General features: G+C 35.5%; 1 protein-coding gene across 5 annotated transcripts in view; it reads right to left on the reverse strand.

Annotated features, from left to right (window-relative positions):
• The window catches only part of STK33 (serine/threonine kinase 33), a 135,639-nt gene that overhangs the window by 52,107 nt on the left and 63,140 nt on the right, over positions 1 to 20,392 (reverse strand). For 3 of the 5 annotated variants that reach the window (XM_019728455.3, XM_019728439.3, XM_074335951.2), the window contains exons 2-3: positions 5,679 to 6,069; positions 2,688 to 2,801 (exon numbers count right to left, since the gene is read on the reverse strand). In XM_019728455.3, coding sequence (XP_019584014.3) covers positions 2,688 to 2,801; positions 5,679 to 5,903 — 339 coding nt within the window. In that variant the 5' untranslated portion in view covers positions 5,904 to 6,069. The remainder of the gene's footprint in view (positions 1 to 2,687; positions 2,802 to 5,678; positions 6,070 to 20,392) is intronic. The other 2 variants (XM_019728473.3, XM_019728488.3) reach the window with 1 other exon arrangement.

The following is a 20,392-nucleotide window of genomic DNA, read 5'->3' on the forward strand; positions in this document are numbered from 1 at the left end:
TAAAATTGAACACAATACTGACAGCTATCCACCTCAGGGAACAGAGATTCTGCTCTGGGGTAATATCAAATAGAAGACACCACATATTTGCTGTAATATTAATAAACACATCTTAATTAAACAAAAACAAGTTTTGATGAATTTGATTAAAAGTCCTTTGGAGGAAAACCATAAAAATCCTAATGGGGAAACACGGAAAATCTCAAAAGTATAAAAATGAATCTCTTACAAACTATAATATTAACGAAATATCTTCATAAGAAAAAGGAGGAATGGAGTATTCGTACATACTCGTACATACATATGTATGTGTATAAAGTTCATTCACCCCAAAAATTATCCCCAAACTCTGAGAGCTATATGATAACACATATTAACCACTGAACACCTGCTTTCTTGTTTATCAAGCAACACTTTTTCTTTATCTTCATAATTGCTATTAAAATCACTTTTTTTATTTCTTTTGTCTTAGACAAAGCAGTATGTGACAGAAATTTTAATGTAAATCAACACAGAGAAGAAAATAAAAACCATCCATAGTAACACTAGCCAAACCAAGAATCCTTCCATTTATCATTTAACTTCTACTTACAAAGACAGTCTTGCCAACACCGGCACTGTGGTTTGCACTGTAAAATCACAAATAAGTAACCCACTTACACTTTCATTTCTGTGAATTTGGTTGAAGAGAGTCAGTCTCCCTGATCCAAACCAACTCTATGAGATTAACAAGAGTTTCTGGGAAGGGAGTGAAGGAAAGATGGTGGGAAAGAAGAAAACGAGAGAGAGAGAGAGACGGAAAAACAGAAGGAAAGGGAAAGAGAAAGAGATGGAGGAGGGAGGGAAGGATAAAGGGAGGGAGAGAAAAGGAGAGAGAGAGAAGGGAAGGAAAACGAAGAAAGAAGGAAGCGTTCAGCTTCAACATGTTAGACTTTCCTTAGATATTTCCTTGTGATATATATCTTGGGAGCTACAAAGATGAATAAAACGTAATTCCTGTTTTCTCAGAATTTGTAATCTACTCAAGAGACAAGATTATTACTTAAGTCATAAGTCTTAAGTTAAAAAAAAATACAAAATTACATTGGGACAGAGACCAGAGCTAAAACACTGGGAGAATAAGGGAAAACATTATGAAAGAGCTAGCTGCTGAGATTCGCCTGTGAGAGGACAAAGGCAAAAAAGTAATTGAAAATTATATATATTTTCTGTCTAACTATATATAACCACAACTTAGACACAGTATTTTAATATTGTTTAAATAGGACTTTTTAAATGAGGGATGGGTAGAGGGATAGCCTAACTGCCCAACTATTATTTTATAAACTAATTTTTTTCATCAGCTAACTGCTTTGATATCATTATACAGTGGTGAAAATAACAAGAAAATGACTTCTAGTTTGTATTAATTTTAAGAGGATGCTATTAAAATAGTAATATAGATCTATTTTTATTGACATATAAGTCCATGATATAGTGTAGCGTGTGAAAGCATGCATGATCGATCCCATTATGGAAACGTGTGTATGGGGGGGGGGTGGGTGCTTATATTGATGTCTGGAAAGATGTTCATCTAAATATTGAGTGGCTATCACTGGGTGGCAGAATCTTGGATGACTGTAACTTCCTTTTTTATACTCTTCTGAAATGTTTCAAATCTTTAAAATGAGCCTGTCCATTTAATGGAGGAAGAGAAACTTCAACTACACCCATTAAGGTTATTTCTTTAAAATATGTATACATTTAGAATATTTCATAATTTAAAACAGGAAAAAACTGAAAAAATAGGATGATTTATACATGCGTTAAAATGAAGTAAAGGTAATAAATATTAAAATTAGTTAAATCTGGCTCATGAGTTTTATTTTCTTCATTTTTTAAATCTATATTTTCCTAGTTTTTTACAACAAACACATTTTGATTTTATAAAAGCTCTTATGACTAAATTTAAAACTCAGTAAACTTGTAGATTTTACAAAATACAGGCCTTTAATTTGAAGGGAGAGATTTAAACTTTTCAAATCAGAATTTCTCAGGAAGTTTTTCTGATCACTTTAAGTAAATTGCCAAATATCTCTTAAAATAATTTTTTTTAAAGTTAACATTAATACAATTTTCTTATTTCCATTGTTCTTGTTGTGTTTCCTTTAAACTGATGTCAAAAGAACACATTTAATTTCTAAAATTGTATTAACATACAATTGTATATAAATTGTATTAATTAATAATGTAATCATTAGATTCCTAGGAAGACTAATATTGGTATTCACTTAATCAGAGCCTGTAAAAAATGTAAGTCCATAAGGGAAATTCTGGCCTCACTACCATTCACAAGGAAGTGAACAGCCGAACCATCTCACGTCATCTGGGTTCTTTCTGCATCTCACAGTGGTCCACACAAAGACTCTACAACTGCCCTCAGGTTCTCATCTAATAAAAATGCTCTCCACTTTAATTAAAGTCCATTTGGTCCTCTGTGAACAGAAAAAATAATTAGTCTGCATTTTCTGTAGTAAAGACTTTGACATACTAGAAAATGGTAAATTTCCGCTTTTATTTCTTTTCATAGGCTTATTTTTAAATCATTTTTTTCCTTAGAGACTTATTTTTAAATCATTTTTGCCATTAACCATTGACTTAGAAGAAACATGCAAGTTCCTAGCAGCTTCACTTTGCTTTCAATATACCTCAATAGCAGCTCCATTGTCCATCCTTATATGAGGAACTTTTCCGTCTGCAAAGTTGCCCCGACTCCACTGTTGTTGAGACGCCCTCCTCTCTACATTTGAGATTCTTGAGGGCTTAGATGAAAAAGGAATAAAAGAAAAAGTAATGTTAAGATGTAACATACTTGTTGACAAAATAAGAATCCTAATTTAGATAATCTGGCAAACCTTTAACGTGTGCTATGATATTTACTGTGTACAAGATAATTCACTGTCTTCTAAGCGCTATATGATTTATTAGCTCATTAGGCTAAAAGAGACCTTAAGAAGTTACTCAATCTAATCTCCTAAATCCAGGCAAGTGTACACGATAACCTGCAACAACAGATAAATCAGAACTTACTCGATGATTCTTTAAAATCATGAGAAGGCGACTTCACAGCTTTCTCAATCATCCTTGTTTCAAAACATAACAATCATCTTGACTAGGTTATACATAAAAATTATTGGCCATTCACAAAATATGCTTCAAATGGAAATAACATAGTAACTCACTAACAACGTACTCAGAGACACCTATATGGCAATAATCATACAGTAGTACAAATCAGGAAAAATAGTTTAGGGTGAAAATTTGGAAAAGTTACAACCTGAGGGCTGAGAACCTAACTTTTCTTACCTTAGTGTTCTCTGTCTCCAAAGCTGTGCTACATCAAGTAGAATCTTCACTCTGCCTCTTCTCTATACATACATCCAAACCAGGCCAACTACGTAGTCATAGATTGTAACTAACACAAATTGATTGTGTAAAGTATACTTGATATTCCATCTAGATAACCAGGAATTGTCTTAAATAATAACCACCCTATATTTAACCACAACCATAAATCTCATTCTGCATCAGTTGAAAAAAAATGTCCCCAAATTCAGATTTAATTCAGCTTGAAAACTAATTCAGACAACCTACTGAATGGGAAAAGATATTCATGAATGATACATCTGATAAGGGGTTAATAACCAAAATTTACAAAGAACTCACGCAACTGAACACCAAAAAAAAGTAACAATTCAATTAAAAAATGGGCAGAGGACCTGAACAGACATTTCTCCAAAGAGGACATACAGGTGGCCAATAGATATATGAAAAGATGCTCAACATCAGTACTCATCAGAGAAATGCAAATTAACACCACCATGAGCTAGCACCTCATACCTGTGAGAATGGCTATCATCGATAAATCAACAAAAAACAAGTGCTGGAGAGGATGTGGAGGAAAGAGAACCCTGTACACTGTTGGTGGTTGCAAACTGGCAGCCACTATGAAAAATGTTTCAGAGGTTCCTCAAAAAATTAAAAATAGAACTACCTTATGACCCAGCAATTCCACTTCTGGGTATTTATCCAAAGAAATCCAAAACACTAATTTGAAAAGGTATATGCACCCCTATGTTCACTGCAGCATTATTTACAATAGTGAAGATACTGGAGCAACCTAAGTGCCCATCAATAGATGACTGGATAAAGAAGATGTGGTACATATATATGATGGTTATTACTCGACCATAGAACTAAATGAAATCGTGCCATTAGCAATAACATGGATGGACCTGGAAGGTATTATGCTAAATGAAATACCTCAAACAGAGAAAGACAAATACCACATGATCTCACTTATATGTGGAATCTAAAGAACAAAATAAAGAAACAAAACAGAAACATACTCATGGATACAGAGAATAAACTGATGGTTGCTGGATGGGAGAGGGGTTGAGGGGGTGGGTGGAAAAGGTGAAGGGATTAAGAAGTACAGATTGGTAATTATGAAATAGTCATGGGGATGTAAAGTACAGCATAGGGAATACAGTCGATAATATTGTAACAACTATGTATAGTGCAAGGTACTAGACTAATCGGGGGGTATACTTCGTAAATTAAATAAATGTCTAACCACTATGCTGTACATCTGAAACTAACATAAAATAATACTGAATGTCAACTGTAATTGAAAATAAAAAATAAAAAGAAGGCCAATTCATTTCTACGTAAACTATTTTTAAATGGAAGCTAGAACAACGTTCCAAATTAGTCACGATCCTGGGAAATAATTTGGGCAGTGTTGGAAACGTCGTTAAAGAAATTACTAACCAACTTTGCTCACCTCTTATGTAAGAAAGAAATGTTCCCTTAATAGTTAAGAAGGCAATGAATTAGCTGACAAGGGCTCATGGAATATATGGATGAAACTAGGGATGGGATTAGGGAACGGAATTTTTGTTTTGTTTTTTATTTTTTTTAATTAAAGTTCATTGGGTGACAATGGTTAATAAAGTTACATAGGTTTCAGGTGTACAATTCTGTAATACATCATCTATATATATCATATCGTGTGTCCACCACCCAGAGTCAGTTCTCTTTCCATTACCATATATTTGATCCCCTTTACCCTCATCTACCACCACCTCCCCCCTCACCCTCTGGTAACCACAAAACTATTGTCTGTGTCTATCAGTTTTTGTTTCTTTATTTGTTTGTCTTGTTCCTTTATTTTCAGTTTTATATCCCACATATCAGTGAAACCATATGGTTCTCGACTTTTTCTGACTTATTTCGCTTAGCATAATAATCTCAAGATCCATCCATGTTGTTGCAAATGGCACTATTTCACCTTTTCTTATGGCAGAATAGTATTCCACTGTGTATATATACCACATCTTCTTTATCCATATTACCCAAAGCAATATACAGATTTAATGCAATCCCATCAAAATCCCAATGGCATTTTTTAAAGAAATAGAACAAAAAATCATCAGATTTGTATGGAACCACAAAAGACCCCGAATAGCCAAAGCAATCCTAAGAACAAAGAACAATGCTGGAGGTATCACACTCCCTGACTTCAGTTTGTACTACAGAGTAACAATAATCAAAACAGTATGGTACTGGCAGAAAAACAGACACACAGATCAATAGGATTTCAATTTGTGTTGAGAAGTAGAACTTTCAGTATTTACCACATCTTTTGCAGAGGCATTATTTTTGCTGGTTTGCTGTTCTTTTTTTTTCTCTGGTGAACGTGAAATGTCTGAACTACTAATGCTTGATGACTCTGACATTTCCACCACCGATATTGGAGAAACCCTTGTTTTACAGGAACATAAACAAAGTACATCTTTCTCAGAAGTAGATGAACAGTTGGAGCATTTTTTGGATATTTTACCAAAGCCACTATCAGCCATTCGCTTAACTCTGCAACAAAAGCAACTTGAAAGAAAGATGTTTCCACTGTTTGAGGAAAAGAACCAGATCAAAAAGCATAAGGTAAGATGATGGTAAAATCTGTAACTTCCAATTGGTGAGGTCCTTAGGGGAATGATGCATTAGACTTATATTCACACATGCGAGCTGCAGAAAGAAAAGAAATGACCATTTAGAAAATTCTTTCTTATCCTATCACCCTCCCAGAAATGAGAGAAAAACTAGAAACTTATACCCAAACCATCCTGCCTATACATGAAATGTTAACATTTATAACAAAATTAGGACATATTTCTAAAAACCATCAGATTCTCATCTTTCAAAATTGAATTCTTGAACTCCAGAAATTTAATTTGTTTAACAATCAAAAGAATCAACCCTCTGTTCAGAACCATGAAACTGCTGAAAAGCAGTCTAGAGAAATCATTGGGTGGGTTGATATCAATTTTTTAAATGAAACAGAATAAATAATATCAGAATATTTTGCATAGATCCTCGGCAAATTCTGTAACACTTTTAATTATATAGATAACATATGTATAGAATGTTTGCGTGCATGTGTACTTGGTCACATTATAAAATGCATTTTTTAATGTGGGTTGTGTTAAAAAAAGAAGACTTAAAAATACTGGTGTAAAACATATATTACTGTGATTTCAAAATTTAAACCTGGTCTACTACTTACTAGAGAAAATTCATATTATACACTTCACAATGAAGTAGATAATTTGAATTTACAATACTACCTAATTCTAAAAGTTCAAAGGCAATATTAGAGTATCCTCATTTTTGTACTCAAATAGCAAAAGTAGCAAATAGGGGGTGTTATCTTTCCCTGAGTGTAGAACAGGTATGCCTAGCTAACTCGAGTTATTGGCGGCAGTACGCTGGAAAGTTGGAAACATCTGAGCTGAGGAAGGAGGGAGGAATGTGTTCTGTAATACATAGAAGAGAATACCTTGAGAAACCTCCAGAAGTAACTGGGAGTACATTATTATGGTTTTGTGCCATACTATTTCAGATACTATTTTAAAGTATATTTTACAGTCACAGATTTTGCTGAAAAAGAAGGTCAAGTATTTGTAAAAGTAGGGTGTGCGTGTGTGTTTACTGGCATCAGCTGCATTCTTTTTTCCTTCTACCTGTCTACAGGGTACTTTTCATACACCTTTGTTTTCCTTTTTTTTTTACAATCAGAAATAGAATTTTTTTTTCTAAATAAAGTAATAGCAAGGTGCAGAAATGGAACTGAAGTTATGGGCCAAAAAACATTATTTATTATGCCACCTTGGAAAACTGATTGGAAATTGTAAAGTTGAGTATTTATCAAAGCTATTGGTACTTCACAATGATGGCTTGTCATTTAAAGATGAAATTTATTCCAAAGAGCATGAAATCAAAATTGCAATTCACATTTAGACAGCACTTAACATTTGACAAAGGTTTTATTGATTTTATTTATTTTGTCTTTCACTTACAATTGACATACAATATTATATTAGTTTCAGGTGTACAATATAGTGATTAGACATTTACATGCCTTATGAAGTGCTCACCCCAATAAGTCTAGTATCCATAGAACACCATACATAGTTATTACAATATTATTGACTATATTGCCTATGCTGTATTTTACATCCCTGTGACTATTTTTATAACTGGCAATCTACTTCTTAATCCCTTCCACTTTTTTCAACCAACCCCCAAACACACTCCCATCTGGTGATTATCAATTCTCTGCATCTATGAATTTGTTTCTCTTTTGTTAGTTTATTGTTTTTCAAATTCCACACATAAGCAAAATCATATAGTATTTGGCCTTTATCTGTCTGACTTATTTTACCTAGCATAACACCCTCTCGGTCTATCCATGTTGTGACAAATCTTAAGACTTCATCCTGTTTTATGATTACTATTCCACTGTATATGTGTACCACATCTTATTTATCCAATTATCTATCAATGGACATATAACTTGCTTCCATATGTTGGCTATTGTAAATAATGCTGCAGTGAACATAGGGGTACATATATCTTTTTGAATTAGTGTTTTGGATTTCTTTGGATAAATACCAAAGAAGTGGGATTGCTGGATCATACGGTAGTTCTAGTTTTAATTTTTGAGGAACCTCCATACTGTTTTCCATAGTGGCTGCACCAATTTGCAATCCCACCAACAGTGCACAAGGGTTCTCTTTTCTCCACATCCTCGCCAACACTTGTTGTTTGTTGATTTATTGATGATAGCCATTCTGAAAGGTGTGAGGTGATATCTCATTATGATTTTGATTTCTATTGACCTGATAATTAGTGATGTTGAGTATGTCTATTGGCTATCTGTATGTCCTCTTTGGAGAAATTTCTGTTCAGGACTTCTGCCCATTTTTTAAAGCAGATTTTTTGGTGTTAGGTTGTATGATTCCATTGTATAGTTTGGATATTAAGCCCTATTGGCTGCATCACTGGCAAATATCTTCTCACATTCAGGAGGTTGTTTTTGTTTTGGTGATGGGCTCCTTCACTATGCAAAAACTTTTTAGTTTGATGTAGTCCCATTTGTTTATTTTTTCTTTCATTTCCCTTGCCTAGAGGGACATATCCAAAAAAAATAGTATTGCTGAGAGCAATGTCAAAAAGCTTATGTTTTCTTCCAGGAGTTTTGTGCCATACTATTTTCAGGTCTTACATTTAGGTTTTTAATGCATTTTGAGTTTATTTTTGTATATGGTGTAAGAAAGTGGTCTGGTTTCATATTTTTGCATGTATCTGCCCAGTTTTCCAAACACCATTTGTTGAAGAAACTGTCTTCACCCCACTGTATATTCTGGACTCTCTATTCTGTTCCATTGTGTGTTTGTTTTTATGCCAGTACCATGCTGTTTTGATTACTATAGCCTTGTAGTATAGTTTGATATCAGATAGCATGATACCTCAAACTTTGTTTTTCTTACTCAAGATTGCTAAGGATATTTGGGGGTCTTTTGTGACTCCACATAAGTTTTTGGATTATTGGTTCTAGTTCTGTGAAAAATTCATTGATATTTTTATAAGAATTGCATTGAATCTTTAGATTGCTTTGGGTAGTATGGACATTTTAATGATGTTAATTCTTCGTATCCATGAGCATGGTATAGCTTTCCATTTATTTCAAACTTCTTCAGGTTTTTTTATATCTCTCTCAATGTCTTATAGTTTTCCAAGTATAGGTCTTTTATCTCCTTGGTTAAATTTATTCCTAGATATTTTACCCTTTTTGATGTAATTGTAAATGGGACTATTTTCTGAATTTCTCTTTCTGATAGCTTGTTATTGGTGTATAAAAATGCAAATTACTTCTGAATATTAATTTCTATCCTGCTACTTTACCAAATTCATTTATTAGCTGTACTAGTTTTTTGGTGGAATATTTAGGTTTCTCTCTATATAGTACTATGTCATTTGCAAATACTGACAGTTTTACTTCTTTCTCTCCAACTTGGATGCCTTTTATTTCTTTTTTTTTGGTCTGACTGCTGTGGCTAGCTGGCACTTCTAATATTATGTTGAATGAAAGTGGTGAAAGTAGACATCCTTGTCTTGTTCCTGATCTTAAAGAAAATGCTTTCAGTTTTTCACCATTGAATATGATGTTAGCTGTGGGTTTGTCATATATGGCTTTTATTATGTTGAGGTATGTTCCCTCTATCCCCACCTTGCTGAGAGTTTTTATCATGAATAGATGTTGGATTTTGTCAAATGCTTTTTCTGCGTGTATTAATATGATCATATGACTTTTATCTTTCATTTTGTTTATGTGGTATGTCATGCTAATTGATTTGTGGATATTGAACCTAACTTGCATCCCAGGAATAAATCTCACTTGATCATGGTGTATGATCTTTTCAATGTATTGCTGATTTCAGTTTGCTAATATTTCGTTCAGGATTTTTGCGTTTATGTTCATCAGGGATATTGGCCTACTATTCTCTTATTTTGTAATGCCTTTTCTTGGTTTTGGTATCAGCGTAATGCTGGTCTCATAAAATGAGTTTGAGAGCCTTCCCTCCTCTTCAACTTTTTGGAATAGTTTCACAAGGACAGACCTTAATTCTTCCTTGACTGCATTTGTTAAAATTTAATAAGCTTCCTTGCGTTTGTTAAAATCTGACTGTGAAGCCATTTGGTCCAGGACTTTTGTTGGGAGTTTTTAAATTACTGATTCAATTTCATTAGAAGTTATCAGTCTGTTCAGATTTTCTGTTTCTTCCTGATTCAGTCTTGGAAGCTTGTATATTTCTAGGAATTTATCCATTTCTTCCAGGTTGTCCAATTTGCTGGCATATAATTGTTTATAATATTTCCTTAAAATCATTTGCATTTCTATGGTGTTGGTTGTTGGGGATTGTGAGTCTTTGAGAGATTTTGGGAAAAGTCTGCAGCATTAGCTGAGGCAGGCCGCTTCTGTGGAGGTGATGGAAATCTACAAGAAAATCTTCCAGGCCCATAGGATTTTTATTATATTGCTAGTAGTTTATATTTATTCTCCCATCCTTCCTTACTAACAGGATCCTGATTTTGTCTAGGGCAGCAATGTGCTCATTAAAATCCATTCCCTAGCCTCCCTGTAGCTTAGGGATGGCTATATAACTTATGGCCATGAACCTTACAGAATGCAAGTAAAGGTGTACTTTAAAAAAAAAAAAAAGAAAAGAAAATTTATATTTCTTAATCCTTTATTGAAAACAAACAAATGAAATACTATGTGAGCAGCCAAATAAAAATGAATAAAACATGATTAAGGAACAAAATATAAGATGAACAGAAATAACAAAGAAATACAGGTTTTGTTAAATTTTGCCTTTAAGGTCCCAAATAAACTAACCTCTCACTACCTCTCATATCTTACCATTCTATCCCTCACTCTCTAGATATACTAGCTTCCTTGCTGATCCTTGAAGATGCCATGCCCTTGTCATGGCTTTGGCCCCTCTGCTTACTCTGCCTCGGATGCGTTTTCCTCAGACATTTGCATGGCTAGCTCCTTCGTTTCATGGTGGGGTCTGCTCATCTTAGAGACCTTTCCTAACCACCTTATCTGAAACAGCAGACCCATTCATTCTGCCCCTTACCTTGCTTTATTTTTATTCATAGCACTTATCATTTCACTCAAGAGTTCTCTACCAGAGTTCTTTCCTACTTTTAGGGAACAGATGATTCCTACATTAACTGTTCAGAGCAATGAAAAGCCATCCAGTTCATTTCACTCAGTTGGAATAACCAAAATCTGACCATGGCAGTGTTCTCAAAAAAGGGCGGGGTTCTTAACAGGCCAATCTCATTTGTGAATAGGTATAAAAATCCTAAACGCCATAGTTGTATTTATGCCAGGTGATGTGTACAGCAGACTCTAAAATTATTTGATAGAAATAATGAACAAGGCAGCCTAATAAGTATGACCTTTTATTCTCCAGCTGGTATTAAAACTCATAATAGTGAGCACTGGAAAAGGTTCACATAAAGTACCCCTCAGACAGGTGGAGGGAAAAAAGAATACAACTGATGCCACTAAATACACACACACTCCCCCCTCTTACAAATGCTTGACTTTGTTTTTCAACTGTATGTAGCAAGACAAAGAAAACTCAGAATATATCTGTATACACTTTTCAAAATGATTTAACTTCAGGCCTTGGAAGAAAATGCTTTGCATTTCAGGTTAAATATAAAGCCTGTAACCATCAGTGACTCAGAGCAGTGGAGTAGATCTGCAAATAACAACCTTTCTGTTTAGGAAAAATAGAGTTTTCTCTCTGCAGGTGTAAAAAAGTCCCATGTCATATGTGTAAGATGCATTTTATGCATGCATTAAGAATACTGATTTTATAGTGCTTTTTATAAGAAACGGAAGGAAGTGTTCATGATGTAAAGGTTTATTTAAAGTGTAGCTGAGTTCATTATAAACAGTACTCTTAAAGCCATGCTTACCATATTCTTCAGGTTGATATATATAGATCCCCACAAACTTTCAACAGAATCTTTAAATATTAAATTTCCCATTTTTAAAAAGGATTCTTTTTTGTGGCTCAAAAAACAGTTCTATTTCTCTTAGCCCTGTTCAGAAAGCGTTTCCTTTGTTTTTTCATCACTCTCTCCATAGATCATATTATCATACTACCACTGACACTGACATAGACTTCTACTGAGAAGTCTCGCTCCAGTTTCTGACCGACCCACTGCCTTACAAGTACTTAGTAGCTATATTCAGAAAGCATAGGAGTTCCTATTGTCACTGAGGAGTGTCATTTCTGCTTTCCAACCCAACCACTACTTTTGCCAAAGTAATGTTCTGCATTCTTACCACAGCGATTCTAAAACAATAGGTTGAATAGCTGCATGCAGAATTTCTTGACAAGGATTAGATTTCAAATATAATTTCTTTTTGGCTGGCTGAATTCTAATTATTTTAGCTTAAAAACCAAAATAGAACAAATGTTTACTCACATTTCTTTCTTTCTCATTTATGAATTGATACGAAAGATTTGTTACTAAAATAAACCTACTATCTAACAGACCATATAATGTAATTCATATTTTAGAGGCATAAAATTAATCAAGTATTGCCAACCTAAGATATCTTTATATAAACACAAAGATGAATAGCTCTTCTTCTATAGAATCATGGAATTATGTTTAAACAGGACTTAGATATCAAAAGATATATTAGAAAACCAAAGAAGCTTCTAATGCAATAGTGCTCCTTTGTATCTCCAAAGCCTGGACAATACAGGTATTAGACATAATGTAAATAAATAAAGTAAGTCAAATCATGTCAGTATTTAACATGTGAGCTTCCCTTTGGCTAAAGGTTTTCATTATTTTCAGAACTAAGACAAGTCAATGGAACAACTCTGATACGAAAAATCTCTGAGCTTTTATTTAAGCATAAAAAGGTCTCTTACATATTGGCCCTAGAAGACACACTTACAGCAATTTTCTCAAGAAAATGAACATAAGAATGGTTTTATGAGATATAACTAGCTACAATTTTCTTCCCCAAAAGCATTTTTTTAGTTTTCTTTGCTAAGACTATGTCTACAGGAACCTAAACGGTCAGTCAATTCAGTCAAAAATGTGTTCTATTCTAGTGAAGAAAAAAACCTTATGGATTGTCTGACATTATGCAGACCAAGCTGAATGACTGTACATTCACTTTTCAACTACTTGTTTTCATAACATGCTTACAGAGCCTAAAGAGGGGCCAAAGGAGGTTTTAGATCATAGTGTTGTATTTCAAGGGATACCAACACTTATTTCCTATGTCTATTAAGGGAATGATTAGGGAAATGAGTCTGTGTTGTCTTATAAAAGGATTTACACTGTATGTAAAACTTACATAATTTCATAGATTTTAAAAAAATGTTTAATACTTGATGCACGCTACTAGGTGTTTTATTTTCTATTTTAATTTTCATAATATTCTTCACTGATTAAGCAGTAATCTGGAGGGACAGTCTTAAATGTGGCCCTCATACCAATAGTTTAATGTAAAAACAAAGATTTTACTAAGAAAGTCTGGCTTAAAGAGACTGGATAAAACCAGAGACCCTCTTCCTGATTCTTTCCTGTTGTTATCCAGTGCCTTTTCTCCGTACACGATATGCAACCTGAAGCCAGGAACCTTTTTGTCACCACAGACCCTTGTACATAATAGACACTCAATGAAAATTTCTATGTGTTCATTTTGTGGGAAACAGCCACAATCATGAATCACTTATTCAGATGTGTAGGCAGAGTCATCAAAAAAAAATGAGGGGGTCATATGGAGCAGGGATATCTCAAAGGGAATGTGAGGGCTGTCTTCATAGATCTGAAGAGGATGAGGCATAAGGAATTAGTCTTCTGTGTGATTCAATGAGGGGGTACATGCCAATTTTAATCTAATATAAAAGACTTCCTAACAGTTAGACCTGTACAAGAGAAAAGACTCGGTCACCAAGTATACAAGTAGAGTTAGAAGGTCAGTTGGCAGGAAACCATAGAGGTATTTAAGCATAGAGTAGGATGTCTTAAGGTTCCTTCTAGCTCCAAAAGTCCATGAAGATGAATCACTCCTTCTAATGATCAACTGAGGCACAGCAGACATTTAAAAGAATTGAAGTGGTAACGTCACAGAAGGCTCATGGGGGTGTCCAAGAGAGGACTCCACCCGGAGCAGCAGTGACAGGGTTCTCATCTTCGTGCACGAAAGAATTCAAGAGGGAGACAGATGCAGGGAAACGAAAGTGATTTACTGAAAATGAACACTTGAAAGTGCTGGTGACCTCAGGGAACCAGTCGCCCCAAAGAAGTCACGATCAGGGGTATTTATCCCTTCTGGGGTGGGAATTGATGATGTCCCATTGACATGGTTCACTCCTCTCCTCCCCCTGGGTGGGACCTTTTGTTTCCCGCTTTTTCCTCTTTATTTGGTTCCTCCAGAAGTGTCATGGTGTCAGATGCATGATGGGAGTCACAGTTACCACAATGCAAATGAGATTATAATGGCATTGTAATTAGCTAAAAGTCAGGTCTCTGTCATAGGGATCAACCTCGCTGGATGAAACTGGTTCTTATTTCTCTCCAGTTGCAGGTACTGGATAGTCACTTGTTACTTGTGTAATCAGTGAGGCACCTCACCTTGTACCCTAGAGGTGGTTGTCAATTTAGGCTCTCTATCCTGCCTCAGTGACTGACCTCACCTCCATTGTGGAGGCTTCAATATTATAATAGAGATCCTGATTTCCCACCACAAATCAGGCCAAACCAGTTTACAGCCCCAAAACTCACCTCAGCCAATCTGAATATCACCTATAACAGAACAGCATTGTTAGAATGTACCATGGGGGCAGGGTGATAGTGAGGAGAAGGAAGGGACGAGTTGGAAATCCGGGTGTACTGAGAAGGAGTGGCCCTAGTTAGAAAAGAAAAATAATGTGTAGAAGAAAAGACATTGTGAGAAAAAGAAAAATAAGACTTCCTTCCCACTCATGAAATCAGAGCATAATAGGGGAAGAGTGAGCAAGTGGGCCCACATGTAGCTAAGACAGACAAAAAATACAATGTTGCCAATAGATTCCAGAAGAGAACTAGAACCAATCTGAAGATCCTTGCATGAACACTCAGCAATGCTCCATCCAGGACTCTTAAAAGAAATTAGTATTCTTGTATTCAGGAATCTCTCTGCCCCCCCCCCAGCTTTATTGAGGTATAATTGACAGATAAAATCACAAGACATTTACAGTGTACAATAATTTAATATACACTGTTAATTTACTCATCTAGTTAATTAATACATCCAGCACTGCACATATTGGGTACAAACTTCAGCCATAAAATGAATAAGGTCTGATGATCTAATGTATAACATGGTGACTATAGTTGATATGCTGTATTATAAAACTGAAATTTTCTAACAGAGTAGAACTTAAATGTTCTCTCACACACAAAAAAGTAAATATACCTGAGTTTTCATCCAATTTGCAATCATAGATCAATGAGATCAATAATTTGATGGTAAATTGGAGAGATTTGCAAACTTCATTTATCAAGCAAGGATTAATAATTTCACATTAATAAAATACATTAATGTAAGTGTGGTCAGAGTACCTTCCTGTCTGCCAAATATTCCCAGGAATATTGAAAGAGAGAAACTTTCCTAAGCCAGCAACTGTCCATGAAACTAGTTAGTTAAGGAAATGTGTGATCTAATGCTCCAACCCAGGTGTTTCATACCATATGAGAAAAGGCATCTGACCCCCTAGATCATGTGCAATATGGGGAGCACGAGTCAGAGGCATCCAGGCAACTCTCCTCTCGTGGCCGTGTCTGTACAAAGCCGATACCTCCAAACAATCTACAACAAACACCAACAACAGATTCCGTGGTCCTTGTTTTCAAGTTTCTGTAGAAATAATATTAATTTAATAAAACAGAAAACAACAAAAACTATTTTCTTAACTCTGATCCCCTTCAGGGCAGGAACCATGTTTTATTCACCTTGTCATCTTCTGACCAGTAAAAAGGCCCGCATTAAATAAGGATTATTGATCAAAAGTCACTCACTGATTGATGGAAACAGTGTTTTACAGCCTCCAAATAAATATACAATGTACTTGCCTAGTGTAAGAGAGTCCATTGCCTGTCATGTAAACAAAGAACATCCTTATGGGAAGTCTCCTGGCCAAGAAACCCAGTGCTCACTCCATGTGAAGCTCTCAGCCTAGAGCAAAACAGCAAAACCCCCATACTGAACTTTAACACAGTCGTCTAAATTTCCATCCGCTTCTGAAAGGTTCCCTATCAGACAAGATGCTATGACTGCACTCCCACATTTACATTCTACTCAAGACTTTTTGTTTTCAGGAATCTAGAAGGATATAAACACATAGGTATTTATTTTGGGGATGGACCATATCATCAAATTCAAAGGGTTTCTGCTAGCTGAGGCCAGTCCCTGACAACTACAGGCCTTGGTCATAATAAACTTCATTACTAAGGTCCTATATTCAATAAAGGATCACTATTTTTGGCAGATGGTGTAGCTACCAATAACTAGTTCATTTTTCTGTCGTAATAAAACATGTGTGCCAACTCCTAAAAATTTCACGTGAGATATATGTTAACCTTCTCAGGCTCCCTAGCCAAATAACCTCAAGGAAGAATACTTATTTTCTTGGAAAGCCTATTTTCTTCACTCCTAGTCATGAGCGATATACTGCAGCACACAAACTCCAGACTTACAGCCAGAACAAAAGCATTTAGAATGTCATATCTCAGGAATCACTGTGGTATGGCTGTCAATTTCAGCAAGATAGGAAAATAGGGAAAGTAAGACCTAAAAGGCACCTGATGGCAAGGGTTCTGTAAGACAGGCCAAGAAGAGTGTCCAAGGGTAAGTAGTAAGTTAAACAGTACCCGAGGTCCAAGTAGGATAACAAGCCACCTGAGACGCTAGCCTTCTAATAGTGTATGTATGTATCCCGCAAACATTGTCTCAATCCCTGTCATATACCAAGGATTGTACTGGGTGCTAGGGACAAAGAGGTTCTCAAAACAAGAGCCTCACTAATGATGATACAGATGACGATAGGTATGTGCAAAGTACAAAAGTGATACTGAGGAGGGAGTGACTAGAGAAGTGACATAATCTAGTGGGAAACAAAAAATTTTTTAGAATGAGAGAGACCAGGATTCAAACTCCACCTCTACCACTTACTAGCGCAGTTCCCCATATGCAAAGTGGAGCTAACAGTAATAACTATCTTAATATGATTGTGGTGAGGACTAACTAGTAACACTTGTAAAGGGCCTAGTACTTTGCCAGGTACATGTTATTACTTTAAAAATCAATATTACTCACTTGTAGAGGGAAAGGCCACAAAAGGCTTCATGGGACAGGTGACAGACACTCAAACCAAGTCCTAAAGAATAAATTGGAATTCACCTGGTGAACAAGACAAAGGAAGGCTCTCAAGACAAAGGAAGGCTCTCCAGACAAAGACACCAGCACATGCAAGGGTCCAGAACCTGTGGTTCCAGAGGAGAAGAAGAAGGGAGTTTCCATTTGAAGGCACTAACGACGGGGCAGAGAAAACCAAGGCTGGGTTAAGACAAGAAGAGGGAAGAAGCACTTTCAGAAGAAAACTGGGGTTAAGCAGAGTGTCCTCACTGAAGAATAGCGGTTGTCCAGGCACAAAGGACAAAGGACAGGTAGGATGAAGGGAGACACGAGGTTCTATTTCTAAGAGAGCTGCTGAAAATAAAGGGCTGCTGCAATGGAATCTTAGGGGAACACCTCCAACCCTGACACCAATCAGCCATAAGACAGTAGCTGCCCAGCTGCTGACACTAACTCACTCACTCCTCCAGCAAGCATTTGCAGCCGAGCAGTGACGGGGACACAGGGCTTCAATGTATGTTGAAAATATACACTGTAAAGTTCTGAAGTAGGAAGAATGAGCTCCAGCCAGTACAATTAATTCAAACCTACTACCATATGAACACATCAGAATTTAGTGACAAATTCACTAGAGTCGAAGTTTCAATGTGGTAAAATATATATGGCTTATTTCTAGTTAGCTCAAAAATAACAACAAATAACAAAGGAAGCTTCTCACTATAAGTTCCACAATAAAATATTAAGTTATATATTTTACACACACACACACACACACACACACACACACACACACACACACACACACCTACTCCAAATTCAGCACTACCACAAACAAAGCTACATCAGTCCCAAGAAACTGAACACCAGTGTTCTACCATTTGTGGTCTTTAGACCCCAAATTTCTAAACAATTTATTAGCATTAAAAGCTCAGAAATCTTCTCAAACAATGATTCCATTTTACATGTAAAGAAAATTTCAATTGAAATATGTTTGCCATTGGTGAGCCGAAAGAATGCAAGCTTTACTGTTAGACCAAAGTTCAAATTCTTCACCAGTGAATTACCCTATCTGGTTCGCCGTCCTCATATGTATAGTATACAGATGGTGTCTATGAGGTCGGACAATTAAGTTCATGAACTCACCCCAGAAAGTGCTACATACCTCACTGCTGAATATCACTATGGTCACCTTCGAAGTACTCCCCTTGGGAAGCTGTGCATCGACGCCGGTGCCTAGTTCACCCTTCAAAGCAGTTTTGGAACTCTTTTTCTGGAATGGCCATCAGAGCTGTCATCACATTACACTTGATGTCCTGAATGTCATCAAAATGTCTTCCTTTCAATATTTCCTTTATCTTTGGGTAAAGAAAGAAGTCATTGGGGGCCAGATCAGGTGAGTAGGGAGGGTGTTCCAATACAGTTATTTGTTTACCGGTTAAAAACTTCCTCAAAGACAGTGCCGTGTGAGCTGGTGCATTGTCATGACGCAAGAGCCATGAATTGTTGGCGAAAAGTTCAGGTCATCTAACTTTTTCATGCAGCCTTTTCAGCACTTCCAAATAGTCAATTTGGTTAACTATTTGTCCAGTTGGTACAAATTCATAATGAATAATCCTTTTGATATCCAAAAAAAGGTTAGCAACATCGTTGCAACAAGTTCACGAATATAATTGTCAGACCTCGTATACACCTATATGGCAGAACTGTTATAATAGGACATAATGTATAAATAAAGTATATAAAGTTGTAAGCTCTTAACGGAGGTTTTTATTATTATATAATAACTGTCAAAACCCAACAGATGGTAGCCGCAGAAAATTTTTTATCAGTCATAATCTCTCAGTCTAATGCTCCAAATATTGTTCTACATGGGTTCCAAGATACACATTGTCATCTAATGAGCTCATAGCTAGCTTAGAATACAACCTTATGGGTGCTTGCTCTAGACGTGTGCAGCTGATTTACAGAGGGAACAGTCTTCTTGCTGGACTAGCCCACAAGCAGCGTGTTATATGTTAAATTCTGAATGCTACAGGCACTCAAATATCTTATTTATAACAATTTTATTTTTAAATATGTAATGCTGAACATCAAGGAGAACACTTTACTCTGGCCAAGACCAGTCTCTCAAAATATTACTCATCTGTATTATACCTTAACGACTGATCAAGAAGGAATAATATGTAAATGGTTAGGTTTTCAGAGAAAGGGGGCGTCTATAACCACAGATTTACTGGTGAGTTTTCAAAATCTTGCAATGGAACTGTAAAAACAATATGATTAAAATCAATAGAGCACATCATTTGCTGATACTGTTGCCTAAGAAAAGGCAATAAGCCTTAGGCATGTTATTACTACATTACACAATTTTCCTGACAGGTCTGAGATTTTAAAGGCAACTGAGAATAGAGAGGATTTCTTTTTTGGAGCCAAGGGATTTTTCTCTTCAATGAAAAGGAAACCATTATGCCTGTTTTTTTTAATTATGAAGATAAAAAATGTCCTCTGTGACATTTAAAAAATAACATTAATATTAAAATTTCCTTTATTTCCTAAAATAAAAATAGATTGATGATTCTGATTAAAATTAAACTGAAAGCTACTTTTGTTTAACAATACTGTATCCAACCACATATTCATTTAACAAATACTAGAATAGTTCAGGGAATAGTGGTTGTAAGATTATCTTGGCAAAGTACAGGCAGAAGAATATGAAAATCCAAAAATAGGAGTTTCCAAACCTCTTCTGCAAAAATGATCAATGATTCTCTTTTCGTGTCCCAGTGATGAAATGGTAAACTTTTAAATAGGCCTTCAAAGAATGCCGTATTTCATAATATGATTTTAAATCAGATAGTAAAAGTTAGTCATGTAGACATAAATTGATTTGATAAAAGTGACCAAATATAACTAAACCTAAAATCACCAAGACTTTTACCCTAGTCAGATCTTCCACTATACTACAAATAGAAAATTTGCAAAAGTTTTTAATTGCTTTTAGTGAATAGTGAAAATTCCAAAGTAGAAACATCCTTATATAGTCTGGAAAAGCTG

This window comes from Rhinolophus sinicus, chromosome 14 (assembly GCF_057876585.1).
Source record: "Rhinolophus sinicus isolate RSI-liver-muscle chromosome 14, RSI-T2T, whole genome shotgun sequence".
NCBI classification, from domain to species: Eukaryota; Metazoa; Chordata; class Mammalia; order Chiroptera; family Rhinolophidae; genus Rhinolophus; species Rhinolophus sinicus.